The sequence below is a fragment of the Phacochoerus africanus genome, chromosome 2, assembly GCF_016906955.1.
Source record: "Phacochoerus africanus isolate WHEZ1 chromosome 2, ROS_Pafr_v1, whole genome shotgun sequence".
Taxonomy (NCBI): domain Eukaryota; kingdom Metazoa; phylum Chordata; class Mammalia; order Artiodactyla; family Suidae; genus Phacochoerus; species Phacochoerus africanus.
The window spans coordinates 50624860-50643827 of NC_062545.1; the positions used below are offsets into that span (position 1 = coordinate 50624860).

General features: G+C 36.4%; 1 protein-coding gene across 8 annotated transcripts in view; it reads left to right on the forward strand.

Annotated features, from left to right (window-relative positions):
* Positions 1-18968, forward strand: part of FAM135A (family with sequence similarity 135 member A) — a 138221-nt gene that overhangs the window by 94607 nt on the left and 24646 nt on the right. For all 8 annotated transcript variants that reach the window (XM_047760152.1, XM_047760186.1, XM_047760169.1 and 5 more), the window contains 2 exons: positions 17249-17322; positions 18706-18860. In XM_047760152.1, the coding sequence (XP_047616108.1) occupies positions 17249-17322; positions 18706-18860 (229 nt within the window). The remainder of the gene's footprint in view (positions 1-17248; positions 17323-18705; positions 18861-18968) is intronic.

Consider the following 18968-nt stretch of genomic DNA (forward strand, 5'->3'; position numbering starts at 1 on the left):
TTTTTTTGTCTTTTGTTGTTGTTGTTGTTGTTGTTGCTATTTCTTGGGCCGCTCCCGCGGCATATGGAGGTTCCCAGGCTAGGGGTCTAATCGGAGCTGTAGCCACCGGCCTACACCAGAGCCACAGCAACGCGGGATCTGAGCCGTGTCTTGCAACCTACACCACAGCTCACGGCAACACCGGATCGTTAACCCACTGAGCAAGGGCAGCGACCAAACCCGCAACCTCATGGTTCCTAGTCGGATTCGTTAACCCCTGTGCCACGACGGGAACTCCCCATGTTAACTTTTCTGACCACAGTGGTATGAAAGTAGAAAAATGAACTTGTGGCAGTCCGGAAAATTCACAAATATGTGGAAATTAAACAATACTCCTAAACAACCCATGGATCAAAAACCTCAAATAACCTTCACCTCAAGGAACTAGAAAAAGAACAAAGCCTAAAATTAGAAGAAGGAAAAGAAAAAACATCAGAGTGGATATAAATGAAATAGAGTCCAGAAAACCAATAGAAAAAATCAACAAAAGTAAGATCCGATTTTTTTAGAAAAGATTTCTTAAACTGATAAACTTTTACTAGGCTAAGGAAAAAAAGAACATGTAAACAAAGTCAGAAATGAAAAAGACATTACAGTAGATACACAGACATAAAAGGGATCATAAGAGAATACTATAAACAATTATCTGCCAACAAATGGGATAACCTAGGAAATTTAGATTTTCTAGGAAATTTCTTAGAAACATAACACCTACCCAAACTGAATCATGAAGAAACAGAAAATCTAAACAGACCAGTAGTGAATAAGGAGATTGAATCAGTGATCATTAGTTTCCAAACAAAGAAAAACCCAGGAAAAGATGGCTTCATTGGTGAATTCTCCCAAACATTTAAAGAATTAATGCCAGTCCTTTTCAAACTCTTCTAAGAAATTAAAGAGGAAACACTTCCAAACTCACTTTATGATGCCATCATTGCTCTGATACCAAAGCCAGGTAAGGACACTATAAGAAAAGGAAACTAGAATCCAGTATCCCTGATGATTATAGATGCACGAATTCTTAGGAAAATATTAGCAAGCTGAATTCAAAAGAATTATACACTCTGATCATGTGGGATTTATCCCTGGGATGCAAGGATGATTCAACATCTACAAATTAGTAAATATGATACACCATATCATTAGAATAAAAAAGAAAAATCATGTGCTCATCTCAGTAGATGCACAAAAAAAATCTGACAAAATATTCTTTCGTGATTAAAAACTCAACAGTTTGGGTATAGACGGTACATGCTTTAACATAATAAAGGCCATGTATGACAAGCCCACAGCTGACATACTCAACAGTGAAAGATTGAAGGCTTTAATGTCTGGTTTTCAGAGACCAGAGGATAGGGTAGTATGGAGAGACGTTGGTCAAAGGGTACAAACTTCAAAGTTATAAGAGAAATAATTTCTGGGGAATCTCATGTACAGTACGATGTTTGTAGTTAACAGTACCATGTCATGTACTTGAAAGTTGCTAAGAGAGTAGATATTACCACTGAAAAGATGTTTTCACCACAAAAAAGAAATGGTAATTATGTGATGTGATGGAGGTGTCAGCTAATGCAAAGATGGTAATCATTTTATGATGTGTAAATGTATCATATCAACACATCCACACCTTAAACATAGACAATGTTATATGTCATTTATCTCTCAATACAGGTGTGGGGAAAAATATTAAAAGATATTTCATATCAAGTGAAAAATGTTGTTTCAAGCTGGGAAATGGGATTCTCAAGTGAAATAACATAAAAAAAAAGATAAATTGAAGTTATAAGGAGTTTTCCATGTGTGAAGAATTGTAATGGATCTGAGATTTTGCCCTACTTACTTAAAAGCTAGTAAGTTAGCCTACCATAGATTGATTCTTGGATGCTTGCAAAAATATGGGATCAGAAATAAAAGACTTCATTACTAACAGCAATAACACAAGTGTTAGCATTTTCATTGGTTCCTTGAGCCCCACTTTCCATACCTAACATGAGGAAGACCAGGTTCATGTCAGTGGATGCATGACAGGAGGAAAACTCTGAGCTTAGAAATCCCAAATATTTCATAATGGATGGTAAGCGTCCCTGCTTTGCTGCAAAGGGAAGCTTTATCAACCAAGGCTGTAAACAAACCTGCCCCTTGCACCAAAGGGAGCCATATTTCTATCTCTTGAAAAGAGAGTCTGGAACAAAGATGTCAGTGCCTCTGCTCAAAGACTTGCAGAAATTTAAGAGAACTTGGAGAATTGTCTCTCAGCAGTGTCCAATGGAAAACTCTTTTCACAGCAGTTTATTCCCTCAACAGTTTTAGTGATCTTTGTTGCTCGTGCTTCCAGAGATGCCTTTTGCATTACAGTGCTTCCTCCTGTAACATCAGAGATAGTGTATTTAAAATTTATTGTGGGAGTTCCCATCTTGGCGCAGAGGAAACGAATCCTACTAGGAACCATTTGTGGGTTTGATCCCTGGCCTTGCTCAGTGTGTTAAGGATCTGGTGTTGCCATGAGCTGTGGTGGGGGTCACAGACGTGGCTCGGATCCCGTGTTGCTGTGGCTCTAGCGTAGGCTGGCGGCTACAGCTCCAATTAGACCTCTAGCCTGGGAACCTCCATATGCCGTGGGAGTGGCCCAATAAATGGCAAAAAGCCAAAAAAAAAAAAAAAAGAGGGAAGATCAGTATGTTCAGTTTACAGACCTGGAGGGCCAGGCTTTGTGCTTTGAGCTAACATTGCAGACTTTATTCTGCCTGAATAAGCTCTCCTTAGGGCTGGTGGAGTTAGACAAAATAACAGTTGATTTGGCATTCTTTCAGAGACAACTTGAATAAATCTTTAGTTCTGTTATGCCCAGTAATACCTCAAGTTGCCAGGTAAAATACAGAATGCTTAAGTTTGAATTTGAATTTCAGATAAACAACAAATAATTTTTAGTATAAGTATGTTCTGTGCAATGCTTAGGAAATACAAGCATCAGAAGTTTTAACTGTGTTTTATGCATTTTCGGGTGAATGAAGTATGTCTTATGGGGATGCAGAAAACAGAATTCCTTAGCAAGAAGAAAACTAATTTTGAACTTTTAATCTTGTTGAAAACAAACATTGTAGTAACCCTATGGCTTTGCTCAATATGTGCTAATATTTGTGGTTCTAATCTGATGCAAAGAAATCCAGGTTGATACAGTGTTTCTTCTATTCATTTACTTGATATTCTGTGATATTACTCATTTAAACTCTTGATATTAATAAGCCTTTCCTTGAAGTGTAAAACCAGTCTTTTAACGTACAAGGCTTTGAAAAATAATATTTTAAACTTTACAGCCACTAGAATTAGAGACGTTTTAAATTTTTTTTTTCACAGATCTCTGTAGCTCTCACTTTTGGTGTGAACCTAAAACTGCTTTATTTTTTTTAAAAAAAGGGAGTCTTTAAGAATATTTTTTTTAAATCTTCATTGGACATCCTTATTATATGCAGATTCCTGTGCCCTGTTTTGGCATTTCTGTTTTAATTTCAGAGTTGTTCCCATCTTTCTCTCATAAGTCTGACCCGTATTTTCTTTGACCAGAATCTCTCCTACCTTGTAGTTGACTTTTTATGTTTTTATTTAAGTTCATACTAACAGGTTTGTTACTAACCTTTTATTGAAGTTATAGATTCTCTCGAGACCACTGACCATAAGCCAAAGGATTCACCTAAAAATTGGAAGAAGGCAGAGCTGTTTTACCTTTGTGGTTATGTAGAATACATTCTTGTGCTCTTGGAGAAATAAAGTTTTGAGAGTTTTCCCCATAGAATGTTCATGGAAGGACCATGACAATGTATTTATGTATTTTTACTTAACAAATGTGTAAATAACAATTATCATGCCAGGCACTATCTAATTGCTTTACTACTCTTAACTAATTTAATTATCAAAATAATCCCATGAAAAGTTTATTTTTTAAAATTTGTATTATTATTTTTTTTTATTTTTACAGCCACACCTGCTGCATATGGAAGTTCCTAGGCTAGGGGTCGAATCTGAGGTGCAGCTGCGGCCTACACCAGCCCACAGCAACACTGGATCCTTAACCCAGGATTGAACCCGCATCCTCACAGATCCTTAACCCACTGAGCCATAAAGGGAACTACATGTTATATAATTCTTATTTTACAAAAGAAATAATGAAGTTAAAAAAGTTAAATAACCTGTCCAAAGTCACATGGTTTGTTCATGGTGGAGAGGGGATGGGAACCCACACAGGAGATGCAGATGTGATCTTCCATGTTTCATCTGTTTCCCATACATTTGCAAAATATCAAACATGAAGTAAGTTAAGTCTTCAAACAAAATAGTCCAAACTTGTAACATTGTAATGCTGTCCATTATGATACTGGTTTGCTGTTGCTATTCATATTTTATAAATAAAAAGAAGTATAATCTCAGCACAGCATTGTAAATCAACTATTTCAATAAAATTTTTTAATGAAGAAATATAATCTCACACATAATTTTCAGTGATCATCTTGTCATCCAAAATATGGTTTTAGATCTTTTTTCAAGTTGGATATGAAGAGAATGTCTTCCCTAGCCTGTGAACTTTCATATGCCACAGGTGTGGCCCTAAAAAGAAAAAAATGAAATAAAATAAAAAATAAATACTATGGAACATTAAACGTACCACAGATGATCTGATAGCTAGGAAATCAAAACATCGTTTCTTGATAGCACCGTCAAAAGGGTGATCAAAAGCATAAGTGATATGTAATATAATGTCTGTAAATAACTGTTTTCTAAGATTGAATTTTTGAAAGGATGGGTTTGGTGGTTTTTTGGTTTCTTTGATGTAAATTTTACGTAGCATAAATTAACCATTAACCATTTTAATATATACAATTTGGTAGCATTTAGTACCTTCACAATGTTGTGCAACCATCATGATCTCTATCTAGTTCACTTTCTAGTCTAGTTTCATTATCTAGTTCTAGACATTTTCATCACCCCAAAAGGAAATCCTGTACGCATTAAGCAGTCACTACCCATTTCCCCCTCCCCCTGTCTCCTGAGAAATACAGTCTGATTTACCTCATTCTGGATGTTTCATTTAAATGTAGTCATGTAACCTGTGAGTTTTCATTTGGTTTCTATCACATGGTTCATCCATGTTATAGCGTGGACCAGTCTCTCATTCCTTTTTAGGACTAGATTTCCATTGTATGGATATATCCCATTATTTGTCTGGTTGTCCATTGATGGACATTTGGGTGGTTTACACCTTTTGACTGCTTTGAATAGTGCTACTGTGAGCATTTGTATACATTTATTTGAATACCTGTTTTCAGTTCGAGTATAAACCTAGGAGTGGAATTCTGGGCTGTGTGGTGATTCTGTGTTTAACTTTTTGAAGAACCTTCAGACTGTTTTTCCCCAGCAATGTACAAGGTTTAAGTTTCCCCCCATCCTTACAAACAGTTGTTATTTTCTGGGTTTTGTTACTTTTATTATGGCTGATGTGGTGGGTTGCAAAGTGGTGTTTCACTGTGGTTCTATTTCACTGACCAGTGACACTGAGTGTCTTACCATGTGCTTCTTGTCTCTTTGTATATTTTCTTTGAGATATGCTTTTCAATGAAACATGTGTTCAGAGTCCTTTGCCCATTTTTAAATTGGGCATTTGGGGCATTGGCATCTTTTTGTTGTTGAGTTGCAAGAGTTCTATATATATTCTGGAAACCTTATCAGATATATGATTTTCAAATATTTTCCTCTATTCTATGGGCTGCCTTTTTGCCCTCTTGATGATATTATTAGATATACAGGCTTAGGACAGGAGGAAAAGTCTTGAACTTATTTTTTTTTCCATTATAAGGGTCTTATATGTTAAAACATATGTATTCAACAGTTATTTTCATGGTAAAATTTTAATAATACAACGTAATCCTTCTTTGAGAGAAAATTGATTATAGATGCTTTTCTTGGAATCGTTATTACATACAATGGGGAAAAAATATACATGGCAAGAAGGAAAGTTTTTTTTAATCTAAATTTACTTAATGTATTTACAGTAGACTCATGTCTGCTGTATATGTATGATTTTTTAAAAATTCATATTCTTTATAATTAGCACAGAAACTTTTTATTCAAGAGATAGATATAAATTTTATAAACTCTAATACAGGCTTCCTAAATTTTCATTGTTAACATGTTTTGGAAACCAGGCATAAAATCTAATATCTGCCTCTTTTGTTTAACTACTGAACTGGTGAAACGAAATCAAAGAGAATAAATTTTGGTGTCTTTAATCAGTAGTGGCATATATACTTTTAATGTAAGATGAGGTTTTTTTCACCCTCAAAAAATTATTCTGCAAAAAAGGACATTACTTTCTTTTCAAGTTCTCACAAACATTTTCGTGTCATGTAGTCTCTTCACTTTAATTTGAACACAAAGTAAGAGGAAAATCAGTTGCTTTCAAGATAACAGGAAATAAAGTCAAAGATTAGGGGTGTGTGAAGCCTAGTGGCAAATGAAAGAAACAGCCTTCTGAGTGACTTTAAAGGACTTGGCAAAACAGAATACTCAGGGGAGGAGTCCCTCAAGCTTTTGTCACCATTTTGAGAGACACTTAGAGAAGGCATGTCAGGTTGGAACACCTCCATCAATGATAGAGACAAAACCAGTAAAAAAGGAAGTCAGAGATATGTGCACACATTTAGTCATTACCCCTGGAGATTGGAATTTACGCTGGCAAATATTGAATGTCAATGTGAACAAGCTTTGTAAGGATCCTCTAAAAACCAACATAATAAATTGTTATGTTTCAGGGATCACAAATATACCCTTGCCAAATTAATTTTAAAAAGGCTTAGTGTTGCACAAATGGCTTGAGATAAAATCTTTTGCAGAAGAGTTATGCATGGATTTAAAAAGGGCTGTATCCCAAAACACTTGGACATAAGTGAGGATAACTATAAATTCAGTCTTCTTGAGAAGTAATATCCTAGAGAGTTAGAATTATGTGACCTATGAAACCTAGCAATCACATTTGTCCTTGATCAAAGTGAAATAAGCAAGTAGACCAGCTTCCAGGGTAAGCAAAACACAGTCTTATAAACTACACAGCTGAGAGCTGGGCAAGGACATAGTGGAGTAGAACATGAATATTATGCTAGCCTGTCAGGTTTTAGAATACGTGTGTTTATTGAGTAGTGAAGATTTATTTTTATTTTATTGAGGTGAAATAAAATGAAATGCACAAGTTTTTTTTAATTACTCAATGAACTTTATTACATTTATAGTTGTGCAATGATCATCACAACACAGTTTTATAGCATTTCCATCCCAAACCCCCAGTGCATCCCCCACCCCCAACCTGTCTCATTTGGAAACCGTAAGTTGTTCAAAATCTGTGAGTCAGTATCTGTTCTGCGAAGAAGATCATTTTGTCCTTTTTTTAGATTCCACATGTAAGTGATAGCATATGATGTTGGTGTCTCACTGACTGACTTCACTTAGCATGATAATTTCTAGGTCCATCCATGTTGCTACAAATGCCATTATTTCTTTCCTTTTAATGGCTGAGTAATATTCCATTGTGAATATATACCACATCTTCTTTATCCACTCCTCTATTGATGGGCATTTAGATTGTTTCCATGTCTTGGCTATTGTATATAGTGTTGCCATGAACATTGGAGTACATGTATCTTTTCAAGTCATGGTTTTCTCTGGCTAGATGGCCTAGAAGTGGGATTGCTGGATTGAAATGCGCAAGTTTTAAGTGTGCACTCAAGTGGGTTTTAATGAGCCAAGACCTGGAAACAACCCAAATGCCCATCACTAGAGATTGGTTTAAGATGATGTGTTATATACAGCAGAAATTGGCACAACATTGTAAATTGACTGTACTTGAATTTTTTTAAAGGGAGGGAAAGATGTGTTATGTATATACAATGGAACGTTACTCAGGCTTAAGAAATAATGAAACAATACCAGTTACAGCAACTGGAATGGACCTAGAGATTTTCATATTAAGAGAAGTCAGGCAAAGACAAATATATGATATCATTTATATGTGGAATCTAAAACATAATACAAATGAATCTGTTAACAAAACAGAAACAGACTCACAGACATAGGAAACAAATTTATGGTTAACAAAAGAGAAAGGGAGGGAAGGGAGAGGTAATTTAGGAGTATAGGATTAACAGATATAAACTACTATACATAAAATAGATAATCAACAAGATCTTGCTATATATCACAAGGAACTATATTCATTATCTTAATAACCTATAGTGGAAAAGACTGTGAATCACTTTGCTGTATAGCTGAAACTGACACTATTGTAAGTCAACTATACTTCAATTTTTTTTAAAAAAATGAGTTTTGACAAATCAGTTCACCCATGTCAGTAACACCCTAGTCAATAAATAGTCCTATTTCTATTACTTCAAAAGATTATCTTGTGCTTCTTTTCAGTCAGCTCCCACTGCTCCATAAGCAATCCCTGTTCTGATTTCTCTCACCATAAATTTTTTTTGCCTTTTTTTTTTTAGGGCCTCACCCATGGCATATGGAGGTTCCCAGGCTAGGGGGTCTAACAAGAGCTGCAGCTGCCGGCCTACACCACAGCCACAGCAACGCAGGATCCAAGCCATGTCTGTGATCTACAGCACAGCTTACGGCAACTCTGGATCCTTAACCCACTGAGCAAGGGCAAGGATCAAACCTGTAACCTCATGGTTCCCAGTCAGGTTCATTAACCACTCTGCCACAACAGGAATTCCTCTCTCGCCATAACTTAATTTTATTTCTATTTAAGGGCCATGTAAATTACTCAGGGGCATTTACTCTGTTTCTTTTTTTTCTTTTTTTTTTTTTGTCTTTTTGCCGTTTCTTGGGCCGCTCCCTCGGCATATGGAGGTTCCCAGGCTAGGGATCCATTCGGAGCTGTAGCCACCAGCCTACGCCAAAGCCACAGCAACGCGGGATCCGAGCCGTGTCTGCAACCTACACCACAGCTCACGGCAACGCCGGATCGTTAACCCACTGAGCAAGGGCAGGGACCGAACCCGCAACCTCATGGTTCCTAGTCGGATTCGTTAACCACTGCACCACGACGGGAACTCCTACTCTTTCTGTTTCTGACTTGTTTCACTCAACATAATTTTTTAGATTCAACTGGGAGTTCCCTTGTGGCACAGCAGGTTAAGGATCCATCATTGTCACTGCAGTGACTTTGGTCACTGCTGTGGCCCAAGAACTTCTAAATGCCACAGGCACAGCCAAAAAAAAAAAAAAGATTCATCCACATTGTTGTGTCTGTCAATAATTTATTTCTTTCTGTTGCTGATTACTACTCCCTTGTGTGGTATACCAGAGCTTATTTTTCTTTTCTCCTGTAGATGATTGGGTTTGTTTTCATTTTTGAGCTAATATGGATAAAGATACTATAAACATTCTTCTATGATTTTTTTTTTGTGAACATAGGTTTCTATTTCAATTTTATAAATACATAGGAAAGGAATTGCTTCACCAGAGAATACATTTACCTTTTAACTTTATAAAAAAAAAACCTAATTATTTTTTCCAAAATGGCCATACAGTTTTAAATTCCCATTAAACTATATGAGAATACAGTTGTTTCATGTACTTGTGTTATTTGGTGTTGTCCATCTTTAATTTTAGCCACTACAATAGGTGTGAGCTGATACCTAATTATGCTTTTATTTTGAATTTCTCTGATGATTAATGATATTGAGATTTTTTATTATGAATTCAGTTTTTAATTCAATTTTTTGTTTTGAATTCAGATAATATGCTAAATTATCCTTTGATTATTGACTTATAATTGATGATATGGATCATTTTGATTTTTAATTCAATTTTAAAAAGTATTAAATTAGGTTATCTTTTTACTGTTGACTTATTAGGAATATTTATATATTCTGGTTACAAGTTCATTGTCAAATATACGTATTAAAATTTTTTTCCCTAGTCGTAAGTTTGTATTTTTGTTTTCTCCATAGCGTGTTTTGATGAGAAGTTTAAGTACAATTTTTTTCTTTCATGTTTGGTGCTTTTTGTGTCCTAAGAAATCTTTGTCTATTCCAAGGTTATGAAAATATTATCCTTTGTTTGCTTCTAGAAGCATTAGAATTATCTCTTTTACATTTTTGGGTCCATGGTCTCTTTTCAGTAAATTTTTTTTTCCTTTTTTTTTCCTTTTCTTATTTTTATGGTCACACCTGCAGCATATGAAAGTTCCCAGGCTGGGGGGTTCAACTGAAGCTGCAGCTGTAGGTCTGTGCCACAGCCACAGCAACACCAGATCGGAGCTGCATCTGTGACCTACACTGCAGCTTGCAGCAATGCTGGATCCTTAATCCATTGAGCAAGGCCAGGAATCAGACTCACATATTCATGGAGACTATGTTGGGTTCTTAACCTGCTGAGCTACAGAAGGAACTCCTTGAGTAAATTTTTGAATGCCATATAAGATGTAGAAGTCAAGATCCATTTTTGACTTGTCTGTTTAGTTGCTCCAGCATCATTTATTTTGAATTCTATTCTTTATTGAATAGCCTTAGCATCTTTGTTGAAAATCAACTGACTTCTAGATTTATGTCTATTTCTTGGCATTCTTTTTTGTTCCATTGCTCTGTTGAATATCTCTGTGTTAATACCACAGTATCTTGATTGTGGTGAGGTAATAAGTCTTGCAGTCAGGTAGCTAAAACCCTTAGATTTTTTTCTTCTTTTTTTGAGATTGTTTTGGCTATTCCAGATCCCTTGCATTTCAATATGAATTTAAAATCAGCTTATAAAGTTTTCACTTTAAAAATTCCTACTGGGATTTCAGTTTACATTAAATAAAATCTATAGATCAATTTAGAAAGAATTTTTCCCTTAATTGTAGTGAGCAAATCTGATGACATAGTACAGCTTCCCATTTACTCTTGGGTTTTCTTTCATTTCTCTCAGAAGGGTTTTGTAGTTTTCAGTGCCTAAAATTTATTTATAAGCTTTTTATATTATTTTATGCTGTTGTAAATGGTCTTTTAAATTTTTTTTTTTTCTTTTCTAAGGCTGCACCCACAGCATATGGAAGTTCCCAGGTTAGGGGTTGAATCAGAGTTGCAGCTGCCAGTTACAGCCACAGCCACAGCAATACCAGATCCTCATTGCAGCTGCAACCTACACTGTGACTCATGGCAACACTGGATCCTTAACCCACTGAGTGGGACCAGGTATCAAACCTGTATCCTCATGGATACTAGACTGGTCATTACTGCTGAGCCACAATGGGAACTCCTAATTTTACTTTTTAAATTGTTGTTACAAGAATTCAGACATACAGTTGAATTTTGCATGTTGACTTTATACTCAATGGCTCTGCTTAACTTACATATATAGTATTTTATGTAACTAAAATTAGGTCAGATTGATTGATTGGGTTGTTTAATCAATGTTCTGGATTGATTTTTTCTTTCCTATTTCAGTATTTTAAAGGCATACCATTAGCATCTATCCTCCATAATCTCTGATGAGAAATCAGTTGTCATTTCTATTGTTGTTTCCCTCTAGCAGCTGTTATGATTTTCTCTTCATTTTTAGTTTTCAGCAGTGTGACTGTGATATACCTTGTTTTCTTTATATTTCTCTTGCTTATGATTTTCTTGGATTCTCAAATCTGCAGAGTGTTTTTTTTTTTTTTATGGTCTTTTTGCCTTCTCTAGGGCCCGCTCCCACAGCGTATGGAAGTTCCCAGGCTAGGAGTCTAATCAGAGCTGCAGCCGCCAGCCTATGCCAGAGCCACAGCAACACAGGATCCAAGCTGCGTCTGTGACCTACACCACAGCTCACGGCAATGCCAGATCCTTAACCCGCGGAGCAAGGCCAGGGATAGAACCTGCAACCTCATGGTTCCTAGTTGGATTCGTTAACCACTGCGCCACGGGAACGCCGATATTTTTCACTTATGATACACTATTTGATATTCTTTTGTCTTTTAGTATTCTCTATGCCCTTCAGAGTGAATAATTTCTGTTATTCTGTCTTTGAATTCACCAGCTCATTTCTGTACTCTCTGATCTGCTGGTAAATCTCATCTAGTAAAATTCTCTTTTTTTCATTTAGTGAAATTTTCATTTCAGATGTTATACTTTATAATATCCAAAATTCCCATTTAGTTCAAAAGTTTCCATTCTTTTTTTAATGGTTTTTTCTGCTGAAGTTCCTCATCTCTTCATTCATTATGACCAGCTTCTTTCAGCCCTTGGGCAGTTTATAATTACCACTTAAAATTACTTTTCTGGACCTCTGCTTTCTGATCTGGCTGGCAAGAGGTTAGCCTTTATCACTCCCATTCTAACAACTTGAAAAATGTTAAACGAACTAAATATCAGTACTTTTTTTTGCTTCATTAGAGAGTTGAGGTCACAGGACAAACTCCTGCCTCCCAAATTGGAGAGATAAATAGCCAGTTATAGAGAATCAAATCTTACTAAAACAGAAACCAGTCCATGAACAGAAATCACCAGGAGCTAGTACCAGGGGAGTAAAACTTAAAATGTAATAGACAAATTTCTGGAGGCTTAATGTGGACAAGCTTGAGTTAATAACTCTGGCATGACTCAGTTTTAGTGATACCCACACTTTTAAGAGTTTTACCTCCGGAAACCCCATGAGGTTCTCATAGGGAAGATGAGAAAAGTCCCCTCATCTGGGGAGTGGGGGAGAAATAGCCATTTGTAGATATATACAGAGCATTCTATCTTTTTTTTTTTTTTTTTTTTTTTGCTCTTTAGCGCTGTATGCATAGCATATGGAGGTTCCCAGGCTAGGGGTCTAATCAGAGCTACAGCTGCTGGCCTATGCCACAGCCACAGCAATGCCAGATCTGAGCTGTCTCTGCAACCTACACCACAGCTCGTGGCAGTGCCGGATCCTTAACCCACTGATCGAGGCCAGGGATTGAACCCCCAATCTCATGGTTCCTAGCCTTGCTAGTCAGATTCGCTTCTGCTGTGCCACAACAGAAATCTGGAGTATTCTATCCTTAACAAGACCTTCTTCCTCAGAAGCTATCTTTCTAGAGCCTAACTGACCTGGGGAACCCAACTCCTCCATCCCTTCTCGAGCCTTTCACTTGGGGAGAGGAAAATACTCAATTTATCATACATTATTAGGGAGTTGCAAATTAAAACAGTAATGAGATACAGTACACACCTATAAGAATGGCTAAAGTAAAAAACACTGAACATAAAATATTGGTCAGAATGTGAAGCAATAGGAACTGTAGTTCATTGTTGTTGGGAATGCAAAATGGTACAGAAACTTTGGCAGTTTCATACAAATCTAAACATACCCTTACATTATAATCCAATTATGCTCTTTGGTATGTATCCAAATTAGCTGATAATTTAGGTCTGCTCCAAAACCTGCACACATATATTTATAGCAGATGTTTTCATAATTGCCTGAACTTAGAAGGAACCAGCATGTCCTTCATCATCATAGACAAACTGTTGTGTATCTATACAATGGAATACTCTTCAGTTATAAAAAGAAGTGAGCTGTCAAACCATAAAAGGACTTAGAGTAACTTTGAAAATTATGTCATTGCTAAGTAAAGTGTTACTTATTATATGATTCCGACTCTGTGACATTCTGGGAAAGAGAAAACTATAGATAAATGATCAGTGGTTGCCAGGGTCTCTGGGGTATTGGGAGAGTCAAGAAGGTGGAGCATAGGAGATTTTTAAGGACATGAATCTGTTCTCTGTTCTATCATATTGTAGTGATAGATATGTGTCATTATACATTTGTCAAATTCCATATGATACACAACACCAAGGGTGAACTTTAGTGTAAATGACAGGTGTTAGTTAATAATAATGCATCATTATTGATCCATTAGTTATAACAAATGCATCACAGTAATACAAGATGTAAATAATAGGAGAAACTTGGGGGTTTGGGGTGTAATTGGAACATACTATACTTTCTGACCAGTTTTTTTCTAAACCTAAAACTACTCTAAAAATCTTGTCTAATGATTATATTAAAAAAAAGAAAAAAGAAAAGTCCTTGCCTGGTAATTTTAACACCTAGGTTATCTTGGAGACTTTTTCTGCTGTTTTCATCTCTTGATTTTAAGTTCATTTTCCTGCTTCTTTGCATGTATAGTGAATATTCTTCAGTGCTTGAAACAGTTGTCCCATGTATCTTGTCCAGTTTTTTAAGTTGTTTTCAGTAGGGTAAATCCACTATCAATTTCTCTGTCATGGTCTAAGTACAGATTAAATAGTGCTTTTCAGCATTGACTGTACATTAGAATCCCTCAATGAACTTTAAAGGTTACCAATGCTAAATGAGGCCTAGGCATGGGTAATTGTTTTAAAATCCTCCAAGTGATTAAAAGGGTTAGGCTTTTCCCTGAGTAAGAGCATTTGCTACAGAGAGTAGGAACTGAAACTTGGCCTGTCTTCCCTAGAGTTAGGTTGCATCTGCCTGCAGAAGGAGCACCTTTTTGAATTTGCCCTTTAAAGCTCCCTCATGGATCAGCAGGACCCCAGATTATAACATGTAACCACTACTTTCCAGTAACAATGGTAGAGAGTCAGTCTTTCCTACTAACTTCTGAGAGTTTAAGATCCTAAAATGTTCAACTGTATTGGTGCTTTCAATGCTCTAGAAGAGGGAAAGAGTTAGAAATAGTTTGTAAAGCCCTCCTTCTGCACTTAAAGATTGCTTTACAATGATGTGTTATCTATTCAAAACATTATGACATTTGCATTTTTAAGAAGCATGCGTCTCTAAAACTGCTCGAGCTGATAGTTCTTCATTAGAACTATATTAATGAGCCTTAATATATTAAACTATATCCTTCATAAAGTAGAAGTACTTTCTGAGAGCTTATTATCTATTTATAAGATTTAATTTGATGCTATTTATTTCCTCTTTTGCAAGGCTTAGGCAGATTTCCATTGTTAATAATAAAAATTTTTTTTTCCCTTTGTATGCCTTATGCCCAAAATTAGGCTGTGCTGCCATCAGGTGGCAGTGATGTCTTAGTTATGGCCACACAGTAAACAGCCCTACTCATTACATATTACCACTGCACAAAAATCATCACAGGAGAAAATTTAGAAAGAGAACCTCATCTGAGTGCAAAGAGGAAAGGAAAGACTTTCTAGTAATAGAGTCTCAGTGCAAAAGGGAAGAGGTAAGTGGTTAGAGCCCAAGATTTGGTATTTTCTCAGCTCTTTATTTGAATCCCATGTAACATCATGTGCTAGCTGTGTTATTTTGTCCAAGTAATTTACCTCTGTTTCTTCATGTATTAAATGAAGATATATCCATTTCATAGGGTTTTTATATGGTTTAAGTTAAAAAATGAAAATAACCTTAGCGTGGAACCTGATAGGTAGGACACTGTTAAGAAGTGATAGTTCTTATTTTAGGAATCAGTAGACCCAGCTGCAGCTGCGGAATCCAGGTGACTTCAGGCTGCATTTCTTCATACTTTATAGCCCTCGAGGAAAACATCTCTAACAGGTAGACAGATAGGCAGATAGTTTTCCTCATCTCTCCCTTAGGGTTAGAGAGGATGAAGAGGCAATCAGACAGGATTTGAAAGTAAAGACCCAAGTTGCATCCTTCCTGCAGATGTCTCCTGCCTTCCTCTCCCCTTCTCCCTCATCCACTGTAAGCCACAGATTCAACTGGCTAGATCTTGTGATGGTGAATAAAACATTTCCTCATTCATTGTACATTTAAAACGAAAGAATCCTAGGAGTTCCCGTCGTGGCTCAGTGGTTAACGAATCTGACTAGGAACCATGAGGTTGCAGGTTCCATCCCTACCCTTGCTCAGTGGGTTAAGGATCTGGCATTGCCATGAGCTGTGGTGTAGGTTGCAGACGTGGCTCAGATCCTGTGTTGCTGTGGCTCTGGCGTAGGCTGGTGGGTACAGCTCTGATTCGACCCCTAGCCTGGGAACCTCCTTATACTGCGGGAGCGGCCCTAGAGAAGGCAAAAAAAAAAAAAAGGAGAATCCTAAATTGTATTTTGCTTTAGAAAAAAATCTTAGATGTAATATGATGTCAAAATATAATTTCTCCTCCACATACTCTGCAAACAAAATATCCAATTCCTTCCTTTGCTTCATAGTGCTCCAACAGCTAATGAAGCTTACAAAATTAGAAACAAAAGGGTCACATTACAAATACAATGGAAGAAATATTCAGCTAGATTTGACTAGTATTTACCAAGTACTTCTGTAACAGACCAAGACGTATGATTTAGGTACATAGTTCCTACTGTAAAGAATGTTCCTACTGTAAAGAATGTTATACATTAAGAGGGAAGACAATTCACATACACAATTATTTTAAGGAAAATTGTGGTGAATGCTATAATGGTAATTATCATAGTTTATATACACTTTTCAGATAAGATATTAATATCAAATACATTATCTTGTTCATTCTTTCCAATAACCCCCTGTGTAGAATAAGAATTAAGTGTAATTGAAAGTGAGACACCAAGGCTGAAAGATAAAATTCTACAGTCACAGTGCCAGTGAGCACATCTGTCAGTTCAGCTGGCATGTCCTGGGATACCTGGCGCACAGCACAGGGGGGATGCTAGCTGATTCTACTATTTCTCCAGGTGCTGGGCACTGTTCTTGATATGGGTGATATTTTGGTAAATAAGACAGACAGAGTTCCTGTCTTCAGGGAGGATAAATGGTGGATCCATAATGTAAACCAAGATTTTTTACTCTGTTTCTATTCTTTCTTTTACCTCATGCAGTACCAAAATACAGTGCTTTAGCAATACCGAAAAGGGAGATTCATGCTCACAGGGTGGCTATGGAGGGGATTTCTTCCTTTTCCATCCAATTCCTGATTGACTTCATTTTTTTTTTCCATTTTGTAAAGTTTTACTGGAGTATAGTTGATTTACAATGTTGTGATAATTTCTGCTGTACAACAAAATAATTCAATTATACATATACACATAACCATTCTTTTTCAGATTTTCTTTCTGATGTAGGTTATCACAGAATATTGGGTAAAGTTCCCTGTGCTCTACAGCAGCCCCTGTTGACCACCCATTCCATGTACAATAGTGTGCATATGGCAATTCCAAACTCCCAGTCCATTCCTAATTGACTTTTTAAATGTACCACGTTATTCATACTCCCTTTTGGAATTTTGCAGGTGCGCAGATTTTCTGAGGCATTTTTTTGTTTTGAACATCCAAGAGAGGCTGCCATTGCATACCAGGAACTTCAGTGAGTAGCATAAATCCAAAATTTAAATGATTTTATTTCCTTTTACATACGATACCATCTCAGAATTTATCAGTGACAAGATATACAATATTTACAATGAATAAAATTAGGAGAACTTGAACTTCAGAAATCTGTCTGTTTGATCAAATTGGGTTTAATCTCATGAATTACTTCATGAAAAACCCCTGCCTTGCATAGAGAAGTGTATTGCACATATTGCCCTTCCCCACAGCAGATCTGATACCCTTGGAGGGTCCTATAGGGCCCTGGCTCCAGCCTTCCGTTTGGCCATCTCATTGTATCTTTATTTCCACAGGCCAGAATCTCATATATTTATCATTGTGCATTCCAGATTTTCAGTCTGGTCTGACTGGCACTCCCTTCTGTTATGTGAAAGATTTACAGTTAAAACATCCAGAATAGATGTCTTCCATTTTCTTACTGAGTATATTTACATCTGGTTTTCTTTGGCTTTAAAGAATGGTTTAAGGACTTAATGCTGAGTGAAAGAAGCCAAGCATGAAAGAGTAAATAATATATGATTCTGTTTATATGAAGTTCTAGAACAGGTAAAACTCAAGTAAACAGAGCATTGGTTGTTTTGGTGTTGACTTGGGCTGGAATTTGACTGGAGAGACACAAGAGTACTCTCTGAACAGATGGAAATATCCTGTATCATGTGTCCATTTGTCAAACTCATACAGCTAAGACTTGTATATTTCAGTGCATGTAAACTATACCTCAAACTGTAAATGATAACAGAGTGTGGGGTAGGTAGTGACTAGAAATGCAGACGAAAAAAGAAGGGGAAAATGTTCATTGTCCAAGCTGAGTGATGATGCTTATTTTGCTATCCTGTGTACTTTGATTTGTTGAAATTTTCCATAAGAAAGAGCTTTTTTTAAAAAGCTGTTTTGTATTAGAAAATTATACACCTTGCTTTAAGTAGTTGTTAATTGTGTTCATCAATATGTGATAAGTACAGCCGTAGCAATAGAACATTTTTTCCTCAACATTATCATCAGATTGGTAGCAGGCATTTGAGCTTTTCGTCTTTCTTCTCTTTCTCAGCTAATTAAGGAAGGAAGTTCAGACATTAAGCACAGATAACTCACTTTGAAATAACATTTAAAAGTATAGAAGAATATAATGGAACTTAAATAATTTATTAATAAATCACAATTTTATAAGTCAATAATTTTTGTCAAGAAACCATGATTTTGATTTTACCAGTTTTTATCTCTGACCAAGGAGCTCTTTGATAAGGAGGTGGTGTCTTGAGGGGGCACACAAAGTTGATGAAGGGATGGGCCATAAGGAGTCTATAAAGTGGAACTAGGTGTGGTTCTCAAATTGCAGTCTGACTTAAGAAATATTTTTCAGTGCTCAGAGTCATCTCCAGATGTGCACCGCTATCAAAAACACTTCCTTCTGCAGCTCTCTTCCACCCCTGCCCATTGAATGTAGTGAATTAGATGGAGATCTCAATTCATTACCTATAATCTTTGAAGATAGGTATTTAGATTCAGTTACTGAAGGTAAGTGTAATCTAACTAAAATGTGTAGTGTGTGTGTCATTTTCAGTATATTCTACCTAGTATACATAAAAGCCATTCCTTAATGTGGGGCTGTTTTCCCCACTCCGG